Raw genomic sequence first — 24,512 nt, forward strand, 5'->3', positions numbered from 1 at the left:
AGTCAATGACACCAACATCATCAATCACATAATCTTTTCCTTCTTCTTCTTCTTCTTCTTCACCACTTTCTCGTTTAAATCTCTGAAATTGAAGACATTGACGTTCTTATTTTTGAAACCATTATCTTCATAAGAGTTGTTAATTCTTTAATTTCCTCTTCGGTGCGTTGAGATTGATTTATTTGCTTTAATACACTCAATCTTTTATGAATCTCAGTGATTTCCATCTTTTTATATTTTTCCTCCCTCTCTCTTTGCTCCCTCTCCTCCTCCTCCATTTTCTCCCTCTCCTCCTTCTCCTTTTTCTCCCTTTTCTCCCTTTCCTCCTTCTCCCTTTTCTCCCTTTCCTCCTTCTCCTTTTTCTCCCTTTCCTCCTTCTCCTTTTTCTCCCTCTCCTCCTTCTCCTCCTTTTTCTCCCTCTCCTCCTTCTCCTCCCTCTCCCTTTCCTCCTTCTCCTTTTTCTCTCTTTCCTCCTTCTCTTCTTCAACTCCTTCCTCATCCCTTGCTACCCTTGAGTTTGAACACCAAAGAATATTATACATATACTCATCTGGATTTTGAGATATTCTTGTATCTATAATTATTTTTCTCATAATAGGATACCAATAAGATTTGTTGACGATTTCTAAAAGAGTTTTATATTTCATAACTTTGAGAAGTTCATTTTTATTTAATATTTTAAACAAGTCTCTATTTGTGGGTTTAACAATATCAGTATAAGGCCAGTTTTTTATGACAAAATTCCCATGTATATGCTCCAAATCATAAGGTATGTAATACCGAGCACCCTTTTCTTGTAGGTATCCTTGAATACAAAAATTATAATTCTCTTGTAGTCTTCTTCCTGCCATTTATGTATCAGAAATATATGTGAGATTAATATTATGACAGGTAATACCACCCCATCTTCCCACTACCAAATCGGTTTGTATTCCTCGGCTTTCTATCCTTATCTCATTACCTTCCTTCTTTGTCATGCGAACCATCGCTATACTATCATATATTTTTATTTTCTTAAAATCACGTATTTGTTGTTTACTAATTGTACTTCCACATAAATCCTTATCTTCACCAAGTGGATAATATTCTTCTTTACGAGACTGATTTAAATCATGTAGGTCTTCTATGTTTATTGAAAAAGACCAATTATACCCTAAATCAGGCATATCATACCCCCATTTATTAATTCGCATATTAACTAAATGTCCTTCTTTATAAAATTTAATTGTAAGCAGGTAGTTAAATTCAATGAGGAAAGGTGTATGGTCAGTATAACCAGGTGTTGTGGTTGTAAATTTTACTTGTTTCACAAAACGTGCTGTTTTCTTTAAAGATATATATTGTGATAAATCACTGAATCTAATCAAGTCATTCGCATCTGTAGGGTTTGGATAATTGATTAATTTATAAGTATTCTTCATATTAATATTTTTACTTACACTATATTTTTGTCGTTCAGCCTGTGCCTTTGTATAATAATTTGATAAATCAATATCCTGAGAGGATTTTCCAAAGATAGAACCATCTTTTCCAACATAGGTCATTTATATTAGATAAAAAATGATATCATAAAAATTTTCATTATTGTTGAGTTGAAATAATACATATAAACATAATTGGCCACAACATTTAGAATTAATTTCTTGAACTTGGAATGTTTGATAAACACCATTCTGTAAGAATTGTATTACTTCAACAGGTGGTGGCATACCATAACTATCAAAATAATATTTATCCTGACTATTATGAATACAAACCCAATGAGAACCATTCTGTGTGTCTAAATTCATAATAATATTCTTTGTATTCTTATTTATATGTGTTAATTCATCTCTCATACAAATAACCACATTATCAATTTTTAGTGTTTTACAATACTTAGCTAGTTCTATATTTGACGTTGTATTCTTTCCAAATTGTTTAAACCATTTATCCATTTATTTATGAGAAAGATACAATCCATTACCCCGTTTAGTTAGTTTAACACCCGCTTGAGCGATAGAGGAAAGCATATCTCCAACCAACAATCTAGCTTTATCAGGTAGACTTTCAAGTTTTTGAGCAAAATCTACAATTACACCACTTCCACTAATTTGTTTCTCCAACTCCTTGTTATGTCTTTCCAATTCTTTTTGAGCTTTTAGTTGTGCCTTCCTTTCGTTAGCAGTTTTTACCGCTGCTGAAATACCACCAGTCAATGCTCCCGCCGCACTTAAACCAGCAAATAAAGGAATTAGAAACGGGAGAAATCCTCCTCTTGACTCGTCTATTGAATATTTCTTTAACATAGGTTTCGTCATTTTAATTTTAAGTGATCCAACATCATTTAGTGTTTTTACTTGTGTGTGTGTGAGTAAAACATCAATTCTTACAGCTCCTTTTCTTTGAATTGTATTAACATTAATAATACAAGGCTTTTGATTTTGAATACAAGATGTTAATTTATTAAGATTGATTTGATTAACATATACCCCAACCATTTATTTATGAGAAAAAACCTATGTGATATTAATCATAACACCATTATCTGTATTAATCTGTAATTCTGTTTCCTCCAAAAGCAAACAATATGCATTAACCTCTTCACTCTCCCCTCTTTCAATGTATAGAGAAGTATCCACTCGATTAGACTTTATAGTTTCCTTTTGAGAACTCAGGTCAATTGCGTAGATTGTATAAAGTTTTTGAAACGCAACCATATCCAAAATAGGATCATTATTACCATTACTTTCACACACCTTTTGGTAGGACTTGTAGGCTTCCGCATAATCATTTTTTTCCCAATCAATTTCCAATCTATCTCGCGGATAAAATGTGCCATCAAGAGAAACCCGAAGTTGTTTCACCTTTGCATTATCACTCAGGGCATTATTCTTATTAGTACCGTCCTCTCCATCTGGTTTTTTAAAAATGAGCCAGAGGTATCGTGGCTTTCCTTGAAGAACACCTAAATTCCAAGTGTAGGTAGTGTGTTCCAGTTTAACGTGTTGACATCTTCTTTTAAGGTATGATACATTTAGCGGTTTCTTTGAGTTAAGTCTTCTATTTAACATCTCTTCCGTTTTAAGATTAGGAGTATATTCACTGATATACCAACACAAATCATTAATAACAAATTTATTATTTTCTCCAAAAGCATTTTCATCCCCAAAAAGCAATCTATTTACATTATCATTCCTTTGTAGTTGAAATCTAATTTTAAGCCCATACAAAACTTTATCATAATCACAAAATCCAAATATACCTTTCAGAGGTACTGCTACGGTAAAACTATTCTCAGCTTTTGCGTCATCATTATACATTGACTTCCTTTGACTATAACCAGGGTCTGCGTTTGTACCCGTTGACATATCAGGAATAAAACCCTCAACAGCTCCCTTACCCATTCTATCACTAAACGAATATAGTGTAAATTTCATCATTTCAGATGTAGCAGAGACATAATCAACCGCTTCAACCTCTTGTGTTCCAATATACAGGCGGACACTGTCAAACATTTTCCAGAAGAAATCATTTACGAGTGTAGCATTAGTATTATTCGCAGCCTTAGTGAATTTAAATTTACACAGCAAGAAACTATCAGCTATATTCAAGTAAGTTTGTTGATTATTTATTTCAAAACTTTTTGTTCCGTTTGAATTCCAGTCTGTTCCTGTTATAGCATTTACCTTAAAATAGTCTTCCTTTTTAGTGGAGTTTGAAATGATAATCGTATCATCCAAATCATAGATACTATCAATCGCTTCCATACTTGTATTTATATAGCATTAAAATTGTTGAAACCCTGACCCAAGTATTTTAATGATTTTTTGTCGTTCTTGTGAAGATAGTTGAGTTTTACCTTTTTTTATTTCTTTGATTGCTTGTAATTTATGAGACTCCTTTTGAGCATCTTTTATACTCTTTATAGCACCCGCAACGGAGCCCACGGCAGAAGCAGTTGAACCAATTAGGTCTTTATGTTTAAGGATGGTTGAACCAATACCCATTAGAGTATCAATTATCCCATCTCCTTTATTTCGAAATTGATGACCTACACCTCGTTGTCTCTTAGGTTTATAGTATCCTCTACCCACATACCTTGTATAGTCTGGTGAAAGGAACATGCCCTCCCCTGTAATTATTTTATATTTTCCCAACTCGTGTTTTCTCACAATAACCATTATTTATTTATTGAAAAACTTCACGTAGGTGAATTCTGATGGATATAATTTCATCATTAAAGGATATCATACGATTATCTTGGTCGGTTATCCTAAAATTTACTCTGTATATGGTTTTTCCTGACACAGGTAAATAGACAAGATTTTTTGGTTCCATATTAAATTTATAACCAATCGGGGTTGAGTATGCACTGAATGAAAATATTGTATTTGTTCTTATTCCATCGTTATAAGCACCATCAATCAAATCACAATGAATTAATACTGAATTTATACCGGAGGATATTTGGATAACATTATCACTGTAAAACGTCCCGTTATTTTCAATCTTTTTTGAAGAGAAACCCAATAGCTCTCTAAACGAATTTTCAATCGTGAAATCAACTTTATAATTATTTTTAAGTTTAATAGTTGATTTTGAAGTGTGTTTTTGAATATCTATTACAATATTTTTTGGTTCATCACCTTTTTCTTTCATAAGGCGAGAGACTTCTGAAGATATTTGAGAAATCTCGTAAGCTCCAGGTGAAACGGTTATAGTTTTATATCCACTTCCTGGATTATAACTAAACTTGTTGTTTTTCTCTGTGATATTAAAAAGGGTATTGTAAGTTTCCATTGACAACAAAGATGCCTCATATGAGGTAATGGGGTCAAGTTGTAGTGGGTAAGGGAATGAAGCTGTGTAATCGCTCGTTGTGAAATTAAAACTAAGAATTGTGCTTCTCATCTTATTTAATATCTAATAAAATATCTTTGTATTGACATTTATTAATTATTTTCATGTTCATCAACTGATCTAAAATGGCTGAGGATTCATTAAAACAATTGTTGTTTCCAGCCTTCTTACTACCTAACAACAATAATAGCCTATTAACTAATTGTGATGGGTCATTTGGAAGAAAACTAACACCCGAACCAAGCTTACTTAAAGCATCAATAATATGTTTCTCCTTCTCATTCTTCTTACTTTTACCAGCAACAGAAACTCCATAATCAAGTGCATTTAGCAACTCAATATATACCCTATCTTCCTCTCTTTCCATATCAAGTGGTTCCTCAAAATATTTTGAACCGCTGAATCCGGGGTTTGTTAGAAGAAACATTAATCTTGGAGTTAATTTAACATTTGGTTGAGTAGAACTCAAGAACATCAATTCATCATTAAATATCAATACCTTTTCTTCCACAAGATGAAACACTGCTGGTTCTTCTGTTGGAATGAGACCTGCTCTGGTTTTTGAACCCGCCGAATATTCATTGTTTTGAAGAGCTTCCACAACATAATTAGGGGGTTGATTTACCTCCTCAAGTTTCCGAAATAATCCCTCGTCATCATATTCTAATTCACCAAGTTCTTGTTTTGTTATCTGACTAAAATCTTTGAGCATTTGAAGTTTTTTCGGAGTAAATTCTACCGTGGGAACTGTAGGTGAGTGTTGAGTTTTCAAAAGTGGTTTAAAGAATTTCTCTTGTTTTCTTTCAAAGGCTTCTTCACCAGTTAGTTTCTGTCTCCGTTTCTTCTTTATCTCTTCCTGTTGTTTAACAACTTTTGAAACTAATTGTTGATGTTCCTTAAACTTTCTTTCTCTTTCTTCGGTATTCATTTTCTGTATTTATTTATTGAAAAATATCATTTAGTATCTCATCTTGTTTCACAACAATATAATTATATTTTCCAATCGTGTGTTTCATATAATTTTCAAATTCTTTTTTACTACATAACGTAGAGCAATTATCTCTCCAAAAATTATTTACATCTATTGAATTTAACTTAAATAAAATAAAAGTATTGGCATTGTTTCTTATTGAGCGTCGAGGGAGTTGAAAATATGATTGACTAAGATATATACAATTACAAGAAGAATGTCTCCCTCTTGTATAGTAGCTATCCATTACTGTTTGGTTTCTCTCATTAACACAATCATCAAAGATGACGAGGTTCTTTTTTGATTTATCTAAATCTTGAGGTGAAGGTATATCATCCGTATTATCACTGAGAATACAAGTTATGGGTTTCGATTTTGATTTCTGTGTATCACAAAATAATTGTATTATATCTTCAATATTATAATCATTCAGTTTGTTTTGAAGTTTAAATAAACCGATAATGTCTTCCTTTTTAAGACCTGCATTAAAACCCTGTGAGAGTAGTTGATACTCGGGTTGAAAACTTGACTTTGTAAAAATTATTAAATTATCATAATCTAAAAAATTAGGACCAAGGAGCATCTTTAAAAGTAAACAGGTTTTCCCACATCCGCTTGAACCAACTATTAGACATCTCAATGAATTTGGAATGTTTTTATGGTTATTAAATTTTATCTTATTTTCCCAAACGGGTAAAAAATCATTCATTTATATATTTGGAAAACAAGTCATCCAACTTTTTTTGAGCTATTTTAGAAACTCTATATTTTATCCTGAGTTCGGGTTTAATTTCAAAATAATTCATTATTTTATTTATGTAGTATCTTGTATTAACATTTCCATTAAAATTATTTTGAATAATAAATATCATTAAACCCTTATACATTTCCTCAATACAAAGAGTCTCTTTCCTTGTAAGAAATGGTGTATTATCACCATAATGCTTAACATTCATCTCTCTTATTAATCTTGTAAAGTAATTCATTTTTGGTTCTAATTTAAAAGAGTTATATGTTTTTTTATATTTCTTATTATCATTAATAAGAATATAATCACAGAATAAACATTGTTTATATGAATCCTCATCATTAAGCCCCACTCTATCACAAGCCGGACAATTCTCTAATTTATCATATGGAGAGTCTGGAAATTCTAAATATCCTTCAGAACTTATCATATTTATGTGGTAAATTTTTACTTAAACTAAACGCAAGTTTATTCATTAATAAATACAATGTTTCAAAGCACAAAAGACAAATTTCAATCAATCTCTACTTCGGTGGAAGATATAGAAAAATATGTCAAAGATGTTAAATTGAACAAAGATAAATATGGAAATTTTTGGGTAAAACCAGTTATGGAAAATAACATGAGCCCCTCTATTTCATTTAAAGGAAGAGCTCTAACTATACCTGGAAAGACATCCATTAAAGTAAATCTAACAAAAGTTTCTCCTCTACTCCTGGCAATTTATTCAAAGCTTGAAAAAGTGATTGACCACGATACTTTGAAAAAGAATGATTAGACCATTAATAATTCTAGAGGAGACATTTGTATTTTCTTTAATAATCCAAAGGGTGTAGATCTAAGTAAAATGAATGATGTTAATATTTCTGGTGAAATGTCATTTCGTTCTATGATAGTTAGAGATTATTTAAAGATAACTTTTGATATAAAAATTGTAGAGATTGAATCTGTTAATGAAAGAAAGTATATAGATATTGATGGGAATATTTTTCTTGCTAATTAAATATGAGTCAATACAGCAGTGAAGATTTTACTATTTCATTGAACTCGGACGATAGTGATGATAGTATTTCATTGAACTTGGACGATGGTGATGATAGTATTTCATTGAACACAGATGATAGTTATGATACTAATAGTTTGTGCTCAAATGATAGCTATGAGAGTAGCTTTATTGATGACTCTGAGTATGATTCTGAGTATTCATGTGATAGTTATGACTTAGATGATTCTGAGTGAAAAAGTGTTTTAGTTTAAGCACAGCGATATATACACAAAGAATTAAGTTAAGCACCCCCCCCGTTTTTTTACAACCTCGCACATTACAAGTTTGTTGTCGTCAAAACAGTGTAATATACCCATGTTATTGCTATATTTTCTGGAGAAGTGATATTATGGTCACATAAAAACATAACAATCATGCCGTTTTCAATATTTTATTCTGAATAATTTAAGGTGAAATTTTTTGGGAATTTTAGGCATATTTTCACCTCAATTTAAGTATGGAGCTATAGGTCCATCACGGACAGTGTGGATGACGTTTATGTTTTCTAACGTACAGTCATTGTTCTGAGAAGACCTCTAGCGATCTTTGCGTCAATAACGTGTGTAGGACCCACGTGATCGGATCACTGACTCAACCCTACGTCTCATAGACCCTGTAAGCCGTCGTATGCGTTGCTGTGGCAAGTTGTTCCATTCCCGATGTAATGCACGTTCCAATTCATCCAGATTGGCTATTGGAGGGACCATCTTCGCAATTTGTCGTCCCAACATGTCCCGAACGTGCATTACATCGGGAATGGAACAACCTGCCACAGCAACGCATACGACGGCTTACAGGGTCTATGAGACGTAGGGTTGAGTCAGTGATCCGATCACGTGGGTCCTACACACGTTATTGACGCAAAGATCGCTAGAGGTCTTCTCAGAACAATGACTGTACGTTAGAAAACATAAACGTCATCCACACTGTCCGTGATGGACCTATAGCTCCATACTTAAATTGAGGTGAAAATATGCCTAAAATTCCCAAAAAATTTCACCTTAAATTATTCAGAATAAAATATTGAAAACGGCATGATTGTTATGTTTTTATGTGACCATAATATCACTTCTCCAGAAAATATAGCAATAACATGGGTATATTACACTGTTTTGACGACAACAAACTTGTAATGTGCGAGGTTGTAAAAAAACGGGGGGGGGGTGCTTAACTTAATTCTTTGTGTATATATAAAACGGAGCTGTAAAGCTCAAAAGTGTTTTATTTTAAGCACAGTGATATATATAAAACACCACGTTTTCTCACGCTATAAATATGGTTTATTGTGATACTTGCGAGAAGGAAGTAAAATATTATAAACAACATATTCTCACCGCAAAACATACATACAACATTTTAAACAAACTTTCCCCTCTTCCACCTGAAACAAAACACTGTTCTACATGTAATAAAAATATCCTCAAGAAAGGCTTCAAAATACATCTTAAAACAAATCTACATTTATCAAATTTTATCACAACTAAAAACTCTGATGGAGCATTCAAAGGACATATTAAAATAAGAGTCTTTAACTTCAAACCTCCTGAACCAGAGTCTATAGTTGATGCTGTAGAAATAGTTAAACCTGCTGTTCAAACGTTGATTGAAAAAACACTAAAGGAAATGAAACCACTTAAATTTTATATGGGAGTAAAATTAGAAATGACAAAGGATGAAGGAGTTATAGATGCACCATACATGAGAACTGAGCCACACTTTATATCTTCATATCAAGATTTTAAAACATCAGGAGTCTATGATGAACTTATTAAACAAGAGCAAGATGTGGATAATTCAATCGTAGGAAGTGGATTCAATATAGGAAAAATTATTTACATAGACATTCATATTCTTAAATCAGATCCTCTAAAAGCTTCTTCTTACATTGATTTACCCAGTGTTATCAAAAATAGAAAAGCAGTTATCAATATCAAAAATAAAGACAATAAATGTTTTCTCTGGTCTATTTTAGCACACTTACATCCTCCACATTTTCATGATGAAAGAGTATCTCATTATAAAAAATATGAGAATACATTAAATACGAAAGATCTAAAGTTTCCGATGACTTTAAATGATATTCCTAAATTTGAAAAGATGAATAATTTATCAGTTAATGTTTATGGTCTAACAGAAACAAACAACATTCAGGTTTTAAAGCTTTCTGACAATTGTAAACAAACTCATATTAATCTTCTATATTTTAATTCAGACGAAAATTCACATTATACATACATCAAAGATATTGCTAAATTAATAAAACCACAAGTCTGTAAGAGAACAAATAAAATATATATTTGTTTGCGTTGTCTTAACTTCTTCAATTCACAAGAAAGATTAGATAAACATTCAAATTATTGTGGCGAACATAAATCAACGGTAATCAATATGCCTAAAGAAGGCTCAAAGATCACATTCAAAGATGAAAATAAAAAGATCAAACATCCATTTGTTATATATGCTGATTTTGAAAGTATTTTAGAAAAAATTGATACTGCTTCTCAAGATCCAAAAGAATCATACACAAATAAATATCAAAAACATACTCCTTGTGGTTTTTGTTATTATATCAAATCATCCGTTGGTGATAAATATAACAAGTTAGAGATGTATAGAGGCTCAAATACCCCAGAGGAGTTTGTGAAACGACTAGAAAAAGACTGTGTTCGATTAACCAAGATAATGAGAGAAACCAATAAACCAATGTCCTTAACAAGTAAAGAAAAAAGGGAATTTATAAAAAACAATGTCTGTCATATTTGTGAGGAGAAAATTGGTAAAGGTCTAAAGGTTAGAGACCATTGTCATCTCACTGGTAAATATAGAGGTCCGGCTCATCAAAGTTGTAATATTAATTATCAACTCCCCTCTTTCATTCCTGTCTTTCTTCATAACAACGCTCATTATGATACACATCTATTTATCAAGGAACTCTCAAAGACTTCTGGAAGTATCTCAGCAATTCCAAACACGGATCAGAAATACATTTCATTCACAAAAACAATTCACACATCTCCTATTACTCATATCAGATTTCTTGATACATTTAAATTCATGGCAAGTCCATTGGTTAACTTGGTTCAAAATCTAAAAGAGTTTCCATGTCTTTCAGAGTATTTTTTAGATAAAGATTTTCTAACACAAAAGGGAATTTACCCCTATGACTATATGGACTCATTTGAGAGATTCAATGAAACACAACTTCCTTCAAAAGAAAATTTCTATAACAAATTAAATAATAGTCATATATCTGATAAAGATTATGTACACGCACAAAATGTTTGGGAAAAATATAACATCAAGAATCTTGGCGAGTATCACGATTTGTATCTCAAAACTGATGTGCTTTTATTGGCCGATGTATTTGAAGCCTTTAGATCTGTTTGTCGCACTGGATATGGATTGGATCCTGCTCACTACTACACAGCACCTGGATTGGCCTGGAGTGCGATGTTGAAAATGACAAAACAAGATTTGGATTTGATAACCGATGTTGATATGCTTTTGATGATTGAAAAGGCAAAGAGAGGAGGAATTTCACAAGTCTGTTCAAAGAGATACGCAAAAGCAAATAACAAATATCTTCCAAATTATGAATCAACGAAAGAGAGTTCTTACTTGATGTACTATGACGCAAACAACCTGTATGGCTGGGCAATGTCTCAGGCTCTTCCTTATGGAAAACTTAGATGGGTAAAGGAAAAAGACTACAAAAAGGTTTTACAAGATGTATGTATCTCTACACAAAAAGAATTGGATGATTCAAAGGTTGGTTATTATTTTGAAATTGATTTAAAATATCCAGAGGAACTCCATAACCTACACAAAGATCTCCCATTTGCTTGTGAGAAAGAAAGTCCAAAGAAGGAGTGGTTAAGTGATTATCAACGATCATTTAATATAGGTGAATCAACAGAAAAATTACTTACTACATTATATAACAAGAAAAATTATGTTCTACACCAAAGAAATTTGCGACAATATTTATCAAAAGGTCTAAGAGTAGAGAAGATCCATAGGGTTCTAAAGTTCAATCAAAGTCATTGGTTAAGGGGGTACATTGATTTCAATACACAAAGAAGAACAGAGTCAAAAACCGATTTTGAGAAAGACTTTTATAAATTGATGAATAATGCGGTCTTTGGTAAGACCATGGAGAATGTGAGGAAAAGACAAAATATCAGACTATCAACATCTTGGGAACAAGCATCAAAATTAATTAATAGACCGAGTTTTACTAGAGCTGAGGTCTTTACTGAGAACTTTTGTGCGATCCATTTGGTTAAAGAGAGTATTGAAATGAACAAACCTATTTATATTGGAACAACAATTCTTGATTTATCAAAGTCATTAATGTATGATTACTTTTATAATAACTTGAGGAAGAAATATCAAAATGATGTTAATCTACTTTATATGGATACAGATAGTTTTATTTTGCAAATTAATACTGATGATGTTTATTCAGACATGAAAAAGGACATTAATATCTATGACACTAGTAATTACAGCCCAGAGAGTGAGTTGTTCTCCTCCAAAAATAAAAAGGTGATTGGAAAGTTCAAGGATGAATTAGGAGGAAATGTCATGAGTGAATTTGTGGGATTGAGGTCTAAGGCTTATGCTTATAAATATATTGTGAATAACGTTGAAAAAACTGATAAGAAGTTAAAAGGCATAAAGAAAAATGTCATAAAAGAAACAATAAACTTTAAGGATTATTATAACTGTTTAACAACAAAGAAAGAAGAGTTTAGAAAGATTAATGGAATAAGAAGTTATAAACATCAATTATTTTCAGAAGAGATGAATAAGAAAGCATTGGGGGCTTTTGATGATAAGAGGTTTATTTTAGAAAATGGAATTGATAGTCTCCCTTATGGTTATATAAGTATATAAGTGATAAGATATATATATAAGTGATAAGATATATATAAGTGATAAGATATACATAAGTGATAAGATATATATAAGTGATAAGATATATATAAGTGATAAGTTAAAAAGGGGGGGGGGGTTGGGGATTTTAACGGGCTACCGCCGCCTTTTTTACTATTATATAAATGATAGAACCAAGTATCAACCAGACTAAAGAGTGGAGGTGTAATCAACCTTGGTATATAAATGGAAAACATAATGAATGTGAAAAATATCAAATAGGTATAATTGAAAAGGCAACTGGTAAAAAAGTTCACAAAACAAATAAGAGAATTAATTTAAATACCGGTGAATTGGGTAAAAAAGATGGAAATATTTTTGAGTGGACGGAAAACTTTGATGGTTGTCAGGAAAATATATACTTTAATTTAAAAATGGTATGTGGCACTGGAGGCGCTCAAGCAAGAACATTGAGGGAGGTTTACCATTTTATCTTAGCTCAGTTAAAATATCTTAATAAAGAACCAAACTCAAACATATTTTTTGTTAATATATTAGATGGTGAAGAGAGTTGTAGGAGAATTAAATTATTTCCCACGCATAAACAAATATTTGTAGGGTCGTTGTTTGAGTGGGTTATATTCACCAGATGATATTAAGAGTAAAAGGTTAAAAGGTCCATGAGGTCAGAAGGATCACAGGTGTTTAAGTGGTCTAATGAATAAGGATAACATGTCAAAAGGTTAGAAGGTTCGTAAAGAACAGGGTGAGAGAAATAGAGGTCTTTAGGGGCAATGAGGGAGGGAAAGAATTAATATGGAAGTGAATGGGTCAAAGATTAATCTGCCAGATGATATGTAGAAGAAGGATGATAGGTCTATAAGAGAAAACAAATATTTGTAGTGTTTGAGTGGTCTAATGAACAACATTAAGGATAGGTACTACAGACAAAAGGTTCATAAAGATGAGGGTGGGAGAAATAGAGGTGTTTATGATTTTTGAAAAAGACAAGGGGGTAAATGACATTAGATAGGGATTTCCCATGTTAAACGGAGGTGTCCCAGAAGCAACATTATTACACTACTTACAGGTATCTCTCCAAATGTAAACATTGAGTTTTAGTTTCCTTATGCTATAACCTTTCCAAAAATGTATAGGTTTGCTAATCTACCATGATTTTGAACGAAATATAATTTATTGACATAGTGAACCTGACTATTATACAATATAACAAATATCATGAAACATTTACATTTTGAGGTCCATTGTATAATTTAAATAAACATAAATGCAAATTTTGCATGTGGAAAAAGTAAGTACACCCCAACATTTATCACTACTTCAAATACCTAAAATTAGAATCAGGTGCACCAGCTCAGGTGCAAATGATTAGAACATCGTTAGAGAGGATCTTGGAGGAACCTGTCTTATTTAAACCTCAGACATTTAGTTTGGTTTGCTCTTTGTTGAAGTGTGTGGCGTCACCATGCCCAGATCAAAAGAGCTCTCTGGGGCCTTCAGAAAGAAGGTTATAGATGCCTACGAGTCTGGGAAGGGATTTTAAAAGATCTCCAAACAATTTGAAATCAATCATTCGACTGTCCGGAAGATCATCTACAAGTGGAGAAGATTCCAAACAACCAACTGCCAACTTTCTCAGGCCAGGCAACCCCAGCAAGTTCAGCCCGAGAGCAGACCACAAGATGCTGAAAGGAGTCTCAAAGAACCCCAGAACGTCATCACGGGACCTACAGGTAGCTCTTGCCACTGTTGATGTCAAAGTGCACGAGTCTACCATAAGAAAGAGGCTGCACAAATTTGATCTACATGGGAGGTGTGCCAGGAGGAAACCTTTGCTGTCCAGAAAGAACATCAGGGCAAGACTAAAGTTTGCCAATGAACACCGAGGCAAAGACCAGCACTTCTGGAACAATATGCTCTGGACAGATGAGTCAAAGGTGGAGCTATTTGGCCACAGTACCAGAAGACATGTTTGGCGAAAACCAAAGACAGCATTTGACCACAAGAACCTGATACCAACTGTAAAGCATGGTGGTGGAAATATTATGGTTTGGGGCAGCTTTGCTGCATCAAGGCCTGGGCAGCTCACCATCATAGAATCCACTATGAATTCTTCATTGTACCAGAGGGTGCTTGAGGATAATGTGAGGCCATCTGTCGGAGAGTTGAAGCTCAACCGAAGGTGGACCTTGCAACATGACAATGACCATAAACATACCAGTAAATCCACCAAGGAATGGCTGAAAAGAAAGAAATGGAGGGTTCTGAAATGGCCAAGTCAAAGCCCGGATCTAAATCCCATCGAGATGTTGTGGGGGGGATTTGAAACGAGCTGTGCATGCAAGAAACCCCTCAAACATCACACAGCTGAAAGAATTCTGCATGGAGGAGTGGGCAAAAATTTCTCCCAGTCGATGTCAGAGACTGGTAGACAGTTATAAGAAATGCCTACTTGAGGTTGTTTCTGCCAAAGGGGGCAATACCACCTATTAGAGCCAAGGGTGTACTTACTTTTTCCACATGCGAAATTTGCATTTATGTGTATTTAAATTATACAATGGACTACAAAATGTAAATGTTTCATGATATTTGTTATATTATATCACCTTTATCTATCAATATTGTTGAAATGAAGATCAAATAGCTGTATGTTGAAATATGTTGAAAAAGTCAAAACTTTACATGAGGTGTACTTACTTTTTCACGTGACTGTATGTGTGTGTGCATGTATGTACAGTGCATTCAGAAAGTATTCAGACCCTTTCACTTTTTTCACATTTTGTTATGTTGCAGCCTTATGCCGAAATCGTTTAAATTCATCTTTTCCCTCATCAATCTACACTCAATACCCCACAATGACAAAGAGAAAACAGGATTTTAGAAAGTTTTGCAAATTTATTCAAAAGAAAAAACTGAAATATCACATTGACATAAGTATTTAGACCCTTTGCTATGGCACTTGAAATTGAGCTCAGGTGCCTCCCATTTCTCTTGATCATCTTTGAGATGTTTCTACACCTTGATTGGAGTCCACCTGTGGTAAATTTAATTGATTGGAAATGATTTGAAAAGGCACACACCTGTCTATATAAGGTCTCACAGCTGACAATGCATATCAGAGCAAAAACCAAGCCATGAGGTCGAAGGAACTGCCTGCGGAACTCAGAGACAGGATTGTGTCGAGGCACAGATCTGGGGAAGCCTCGAAAAAACTTTCTGCTGCATTGAAGGTTCCCATGAGCACGGTGGCCTCCATAATTCTTAAATGGAAAAAGTTTGGAACAACCAGGACTCTTCCTAGAGCTGGCCGCCCGGCCAAACGGAGCAGTCGGGGGAGAAGGGCCTTGGTAAGGGAGGTGACCAAGAACCCGATGGTCCCTCTGGCTGAGCTTCAGAGATACTGTGTGGATATGGGAGAAACTTCCAGAAGGACAACCATCACTGCAACACTCCACCGATCTGGGCTTTATGGCAGAGTGGTCAGGCGGAAGCCAAACAGATCAATCTTGGTTTCATCAGACCACAGAATCTTGTTTCTCACAGTCTGAGAGTCCTTTAGTTGCTTTTTTGCAAACTCCAAGCAGGCTTTCATGTGTCTTTCACTGAAGAGAGGCTTCCGTCTTGCCACTCTGCCATAAAGCCCAGATCGGTGGAGTGTTGCAGTGATGGTTGTCCTTCTGGAAGTTTCTCCCATCTCCACACAGGATCTCTGGAGCTCAGCCAGAGTGACCATCGGGTTCTTGGTCACCTCTTACCAAGGCTCTTCTCCCCCGATTGCTGTTTGGCTGGGCAGACAGCTCTAGGAAGAGTCCTGGTTGTTCCAAACCTCTTCCATTTAAGAATTATGGAGGCCACTGTGCTCTTGGGAACCTTCAATGTTGCAGATATTTTTTTGTAAGCTTCCCCAAATCTGGGCCTCGACACAATCCCGTCTCTGAGCTCTGCAGGCAGTTCCTTCGACCTCATGGCTTGGTTTTTGCTCTGATATGCACCGTCAGCTGTGAGACCTTATATAGACAGGTGTGTGCCTTTCCAAATCATGTCCAATCAATTGAATTTACCACAGGTGGACTCCAATCAAGGTGTAGAAACATCCCAAAGATGATCAAGAGAAATGGGAGGCACCTGAGCTAAATTTCAAGTGTCATAGCAAAGGGTATGAATACTTATGTCAATGTGATATTTCAGTTTTTTCTTTTTAATAAATTTGCAAAACTTTCTAAAATCCTGTTTTCTCTATGTCGTTATGGGGTATTGAGTGTAGATTGATGAGGGAAAAAAAGAATTTAAACGACTTCAGCATAAGGCTGCAACATAACAAAATGTGAAAAAAGTGAAGGGGTCTGAATACTTTCTGAATGCACTGTATCATGTGTCGCAATTGCCATGCTCTCTCTACCTTTGAATTTTTCATTCAGTGTGAAACACAAACAAAGCGATTGTTAAAATCATATTGAAAGCATATGCATCATGGGTCTTCCAATGACACAGAACGTATAGGCCAATAATACTGTACCAACTAACGTTCATTATTAAAGCGGTGTATTATTTCAGAACCCACGATGTTATCTCCCATGGCCAAGAAGGACTTTTATCGTTGAAGAGAATTAATCGTACCACAATGACATATAAATACTATACTAATTGCCCATACACTGCCCACTAAAGTGAGGGTTTTCCGTGGAACTCTGTTCCGCGGGCCCCTGATAGTATACAGTAATATATAAGTGGTAACAAGATTCTCACCAAAGAAGCAGGTCTGCTCCTTGAGATTGCCGTAGTCAAAACAATAAGGGAAAAATAGGAGAAAAATACATACGGAAATATTTTTACCTATTTTTCTGCATATGAAAAAATATATATTTTAAATAGTGTTTTAAAGCAAAAAGTAGGGAAAAAGTAGGAGAAAAATAGATTTTAAATATCAAGTTTTGGAACAAAAAATAGGGAAAAAGTAGGAGAAAATATGTTTTAAATAGTGAGTTTTGCAACAAAAAATAAGGAGAAATAGGAGAAAAATATATTTAAAATCTCGAGATTTGGAACAAAAAATAGGGAAAAAGTTGGAGAAAAAAATATTTTAAATAATGTTTTAGAACCAAAAATAGGAAAACAAAATAGGAGAGAAATCCAGGAAAATAGTGAAAACAGCAACTCATTTGGTATAAAAAAAACAGTATCGAAAAACTTGTGAAAAAAGAGCAACCAATTGTGAGAGAAAAAAAAACAAAATAAAAATAAAACAATGAAAAAGTAGCACTGCAACCGTCGAAGTTCGCAAAAGGTAAACAACTAGGAAAGGACAACCTCTCTGCCATCTTTTGGAGAAAAATAGTTTTTAAATAGCACTGAAATACCAAAAATAGAATAAAAATAGCCAATAAATAGGGAATTTTTTTTTTTCTTCTTGCTACAAATCGACTCGGGTACCCCCCCCCCCCTTCCACCCACACCCACTCCCACATCAACGACCGCAGCTGTCGGGTTGCCCAAAGCAACACCGACGTACTCTAAAAAGCTAGTGATGCATCCCTTCATGTTTTGACTCTCTCCACCACCACCTACCCCAACCCTATGACCCGACAGTGCTCGAAGAGTTGTGGATGGGGCCGCCAGCATCGTGCAGTTACTTGTTCCAAGCCCAATCTGTGCGACATGGAGAGGAAACCAAAGAGAATGCGGGTTTGCAGCATACAGCCCTGTGCCGTTTGGTTACCTGGACCCTGGGGAAATGTGAGAAACTGTTCAACTATAGATACTTACAGCTACAGGGCATTCTACTGTAAAAGACTAAACCTCCAATGAAAGCATCTCCTACGGTTTATAGGAGTTCTCAGAGAAGTATCTAGTGTCACAAATCCTCTACTTTTGAGTGTCCATTACACGGTGTATTGGTACAGTGATGGTAACATTTACATTCCGATGATTTGATACGGAATGAATTGAGCATTCGTTGGTCGTTAAAGATCCCATGGTGTCTTTTGCAAAGAGTAGGTGAGCTATCGCCGGCACCCTGGTCAAATTAAAATGTCTTGCCCTGACTGACCGCTGGGAAGGCAATGGGAGACCAACCAGCAGAACCCATGCTATACTAAGAGATTTCTTCGGCAATAGCGAGGCTCTGTAAAGAGTATGGTACAGCCTCCGTCCTCACTTCCATTACTGTATATCCACCACCAAAGGTGGACGGAGGTTAGGTTTACACCCGTGTCTGTCTGTTTGTCTGTGAGCAGGATATCTCAAAAAAGTTATGGACGGATTCAGACGAAACTTGGTGGACAGGTTGGGTGTGTAACAAAGACTAATCCATTAGATTTTGGTTAAGATCCATATATGTATCCGGAAATTAAAAAAATTATATCACTGATTCTTCACTATTGAGTCATAGGGCCAAATACGACATAAAGCATAAAATTTCTAAACGTCGTGGATGATCTATGACAAAATAGGTGTACGAGTCGATTAGGTGACAAGAAGAAGCTGATTAGATGTTGGTTTAGGTCTGAATCCAGATCCGGCCTATCAGTGTGATACAAACTGTAAACTCTTCAGCCTGGTGGAGGTATATGCTCTCTACCAAGTGCCGTTCTAGTTTACTATGATTTTCCTTTGACAGTGCTGTACAACAGTCACTAACTATTAAGACTGCGAAGCTTTCTCGGTAAATTAAAAACACAGAAAGGCAATTATACATTGACAGAATTGACTTCATAGTTTGTGGTGATCTATATGTTTTTCTACTTCCTGTTAGTGTGCAAACCAACGACTCTGAACATATACACCACGTGTGCAACAAAAATGAATACAACTCCAAATTGCATGAATAACATATCTCGTGCCTTCGACACGGTCTGGCACCCCGCTCTGCTCACCAAACTCTCCTCTTTTGGTATCCATGGAAATCTCCACGCATGGCTGGCGGACTTCCTCTCTAGTCGTAGTCAACGTGTGGCCCTGAATGGGTTTCTCTCATCTCCTCTTCCTGTTCAGGCTGGAGTTCCCCAAGGCAGTGTTATGGGCCCTGTGCTTTTTCTGGTCTTCATCAATGATCTCTCTGACTCTCTTGAAAATCCTCTCTATCTCTTTGCTGATGACTCCACTCTCTGCCGCTCCATTCCTCATCCCTCAGATCGGCAGTCTGCAGCCTCCTCACTCTCTGCAGACCTGGACAAAATAACAGACTGGGCAAACAAGTGGAACATGTCTTTCAATCCTGATAAATCTCACACTCTTACAATGTCTCTCCGAAAAGACCGACTGGACAACCCTCCCATCCACTTTCTCAACAATCCTCTCCAAGAAGTTCTGTCACTCAAGCTTTTGGGTCTCACTATCTGCCATGATCTTTCCTGGGAAAACCACATTTCCAAGCTGGCCTCCAAAGCCAGTCGCCGACTGGGCATCCTCCGTCGTGTGGTCCTTCCTTGGCACACCTGAGCTCCTCACCACACACAAGGCTTTCATCCGCAGCTCAATGGAGTACTGCTCTCCCCTCTGGGCCGATGCTCCTGCCTCACACCTAGCTTGGCTGTTGAAACCAAAGCTTTCAGAATCATTGGAATCTCCCACGATGAAGCTAACTCCGAGGGCCTTTCACTCACTCACCCCAGGCAGGTTGGTGGTCTTTCTGTCTTCTACCGACTCCTCTCCGGCCTTGCTCCCTCTGCTCTCTGTGCTCTGTCCCCCAAATAGACCTTGTCTCCTGCTCCCTTTATCATATGTTTTATGTGTCAGTTTGTCTTTTTGTGATCAATGTTAGCTCTTACACGAACCTCGATCTTGTATACAAAAAAATGTATACATATATATATATATATATATATATATATATATTGTTATAGATCGCGGTTAGGATGTTATAGACCGAGCGGTGGTTTAAAACCGCGACCTAACAAAACTCACCCGATTCCACCCGAACGTTGGTTGTATCGCACCCTAGCTGCTCAATGAGGGAAAAGACAAAAGCGACGCAATGCAAGAGGAAAACGGAGACAAAAAAAAGGTTTGAAATATTACTACTGAATTTATTTCTACTATTTACACACAAGCAACAAAAAGCAATTCAGTTTATTTACAAGTACAAGACGCAGGTGACACAGTGCAAATTTAGCTTATCTACAGACTTAACTTATTACCCAGGACAGAACAAACAAAGACGACTCACACGGGGAATTGCAGGAATCGCAGGATGTGGATGGCTGGAGGGAGAGGGAGAGGTCCAAGGGGGGGTCCCGCCGCACAACCGGCGCGTTCAGCAGCCGCCGTTCCTGCCCCCTTTTGCGGTTGCCGGGTGTCGCTGCTGCGGCGGCCTGCAGTTGCCTTGCCAGGCCTTGTCTTACTCGCTTCTCACCACCGACTTCTCACCACCGCAACCAACTGTGACCACTGACCCTCCTTTTTGGCACCCGACTCAGACCAACTCTTCTCTCTCTCTTTCTCTCTCGGTGCAACCAACTCCTCCTCTCTCTCTCTTTCTCCGACCAACCCAGAGTGCATCTCCCTTTCTTCTTCTTCTTTTCTCCACTTCCGGTTGCACCCTTTTATAGCGCCCCCAGCGATCACGCCCATCGGGGCGCTCACCTCGGCCCTGGCTGGTCGCACGACCCTCGGCTCCGCCCCGGACGACGACGGGCGGGCGCGCCCCTCCCCTCCTCTGACGAGGTGGAGACACGCCTTTCTTCCCTGACTCGAGCCTCGTGGTCAATGGCGGATGAAGGGAAAAAACCGACCAAAATGCGGAAGGCGCTTCAAATTGCAATTGACGGAAAGGGGGGAATGGAAGGGAATCTATCTCTTTCACTGGTGCAATGGAGTATTTCAATTAATGGGAGACACAGCCTTATCCTAAAACACAGAATAAGATATAACTATCGAACATGAATATCCTATGATTGGCTGACGTGTATGCTTGTGGACTATGGGACGCCCTTTTGATCTTACACAGCTCCGGAGGCAGGAGGCACAGCACAACAACAATAATAATAATCATACAGCACACAATAAAAAAAATATATATACAGTCCTCATATCCACAACACTGCACTCTCCTCCTCTTAGGCACGTCCCGGGCCTACAACTTTTAGCTTTAGCGTGACACGTAGGTGTAGTTCCCTCTATTTTTAACCTGACCCTGAGTGCGACAGTTTAAACATAAATAAATGTGTCCCGCTGCTCCATTGCACCCTGACTAACAGACTTTCGCCCACAGTTAACCGAATTGCGGAATGGTCTTCAAACTATACACTGATGGTGGGGAGCATTATTTACAATGACTCTGCTTTTATTTACAAAACTAACCCAGGACCTGTAATTGTTCTTTCTGGGGGGAGGACAGTCTGCTCTGCATCAATGCACCATTAAAGCACCCAAAAACGCACCAATACACACCCAAGCACCAATCGGTGCAGTCACCATTGTTCAATGAATAAAATAAAACCAACAACCCCTAACCCTGCAGGTGTCTCTGGCTCTTCGGCTCCCTCTGCTGGTTATTAATATTTCTCTTCCAGATGTTGTCATTTCCTTTGCTTTGCTTACTGGCGGCCTATTTTCAATAGAACTTGCACCCAATGTGTCCTTTTTATTTATTTATGGCCCACCAGGCCGACTATGTGTATGGTTCACCTGTGGGGCATTGGTGCCCTGTGGCCAAGGTCCGCCAGCAAGATTTCGGGCCCTCATGGCCGGTTCCAGCAGAGGGGCCATGCCCCAACCCATGGGGTCCATAAGTGGTGCTCGGCCACTGACATGTGGTCCATAATGTGGTGCATCGATGCAGACAGCTGGTTCTGGGAATTTCGGGCGCACAATGGCCGACCCACGCACGCTCCCCTCGGCGCCCAACGGCGCACAGGTCATGTGGGAGACAAAAGGGGGACAAGACAAATGAGCGAGGGGTAAGGTCTCAAGGGTACACATCAAAAAGGCAATGCAAGGCGAAATGCGTACGGAGGGCGCAGTGAGAAAGCTCGTCCCTACCGTACGTCACCCCCCTGTTACCTAGCCCACCCTTGCCCTTACCCCATATGTACAAAACCTACACATTACCAATTCGTCACTACTGTCACGTCTTCCCCATATTTCCCCTATATCAAATTCGTCACCACAATCCCTCTACTTCAAAAATTTGCCATCATCAATTCATCATCAATCCTCATAAGGAGGCAGAGATGGAACATCAAAGCACAATGTCACACCCACGTCATGATGCGTCTCACATTCCAAACATTTGCACAATAAAAAATAATAAAACATGGCATGGTGTGGAGTTACCTGTCACCTCCGGTGAGTGGGTGCAGATGGTGCGAGGAGATCCTTCATCCTAACTATCCTCTAAATGACTTTAACACACTTTACACTACCCGGGGTCTTTCTCCGGCCAAACCATTGGCCCTCTTACACTATGGGTTCTAAAAACCAATTCCCATTGGCCAAACTGTGGTGCTTTTCAATTTGGGGTCTCACTCCCCCGATTCATCTCCCGGTGCCCTCGCACAATTTCTGGGCCGCGACGTGTAGCTCTCCCAACAGGTCTACCCACCTGCACACCTCCACCACTGTAGTTGCCACCCGAGCTTACCTAGCTCCTCACCCTAACCTATCTAACTGGGGGCAGCCCCTCTCCTGGCTCTGTCACCCCATGGTGCCCTCTGGCACTGGGCCACCCGGGTCCGTCCTCCGGATCCTCGGGCCCCATCCACAACAACTACTACCGGCTCCCAGAGCCCACCTGCGGCCTCACCTGGCCGACATCCTTACAGTGGTGGAGTGCCCAAACCAACTACACACACTAACAGGCTACACGCCCAGCCATTTCCACAACACTAATGCACCCATCCAAACATCATTCTTCCAACCACACCACAGATGCCAATATCCAACCACAATTTACCTGTACCCCCTACCTAACTCTTACACTACCCGCCCCGGGTATCCGTGATGGGGGTCCACTCTTCCCCCATTCACACCTTCGCACCATCCACTCCACTCCACAATTTCCACCCTACTCACTCCACGACCATCCATTCCAATACTCCATACCATTTATTCCAGACACCTGTCTTTCATTCACCTGTCGTTGCACACCTGTGCAATCCTACCTGGTGCCACCTGCACCCTCCTCCTCTTCCTGGACCAGTTGGTCAACACAACACACAATCACCACTACTCCCTCATACACTGCTCCATTCACCTGTTCAGTTGCACACCTGTGCAATCACACCTGTTCCATTCTCACCTGTTCAATCCTCACACACACGGCATCATCTCAGCTAACTACTCCCCTCTGAAACTTGCGCTTCCCAGTCGTCCCTTTAAACTATTGCGCTCCCACGTCATTATAATCCACACTAATCTACCGGCGTCCCCACTACAGGTATCAGTCACTAACTAAACTTAACGTTACCTAATGTCAATCTCTTCTAGATCCCTATCATTATCCAAGCCCTCCCTGGCTCGGTTGTCATAGCCACCCCATAAACTATTGCGCATTTGCCCCCACTCTGTGAGGGATGGTGGATTTGCCATCCCACCACATCGGGGGTCTCTCACTATCAATTTCGCTCGTCCAAATCCAACAATTCAAAAATTTTCTATTTACTGCCAATTCTATTCACTTTTCTAAATTTTGTATCAAATCACGACTATCACTATCACCATCACCCGTCTACTTATTAGGTCCTCTCGGTGCGCCAATTCACATCTACAGCCCGGCTTCGTACAGCCGAGCAATGAACGCGGGTTCTTTTGTGCCAGCGGCTGGATACGTCCCGCATTCGGGGCAGGGACGGAGGCTTACCCGGGCCGAGATCCCATGCACCACCTCGGCGTGGAGCCATCCAATGTCCCGATCTCGACCTGCCGGCACGTCTCAATAGAAAGTGGTCGCCATGACGACCCTTCCTATCGGGCTGCCCGCTCCGCCTAGTGGAGCCCGGACGCGGCCGCTCCACGCGAGGCCCAGCGTGGATCGCGCACGGCGGTCCTTTCGAACCCGCCGTGGCTCGGAT

General features: G+C 38.0%; 1 protein-coding gene across 1 annotated transcript in view; it reads left to right on the plus strand.

Annotated features, from left to right (window-relative positions):
- Nucleotides 1-24,512, plus strand: part of LOC137418888 (A disintegrin and metalloproteinase with thrombospondin motifs 7-like) — a 152,521-nt gene that overhangs the window by 119,826 nt on the left and 8,183 nt on the right. Inside the window, exon 22 of the mRNA XM_078772863.1 lies at nt 18,091-18,237. Coding sequence (XP_078628989.1) covers nt 18,091-18,237 — 147 coding nt within the window. The remainder of the gene's footprint in view (nt 1-18,090; nt 18,238-24,512) is intronic.

Source organism: Myxine glutinosa, chromosome 2 (genome assembly GCF_964187855.1).
Source record: "Myxine glutinosa chromosome 2, kmMyxGlut1.1, whole genome shotgun sequence".
Classification (NCBI taxonomy): Eukaryota; Metazoa; Chordata; class Myxini; order Myxiniformes; family Myxinidae; genus Myxine; species Myxine glutinosa.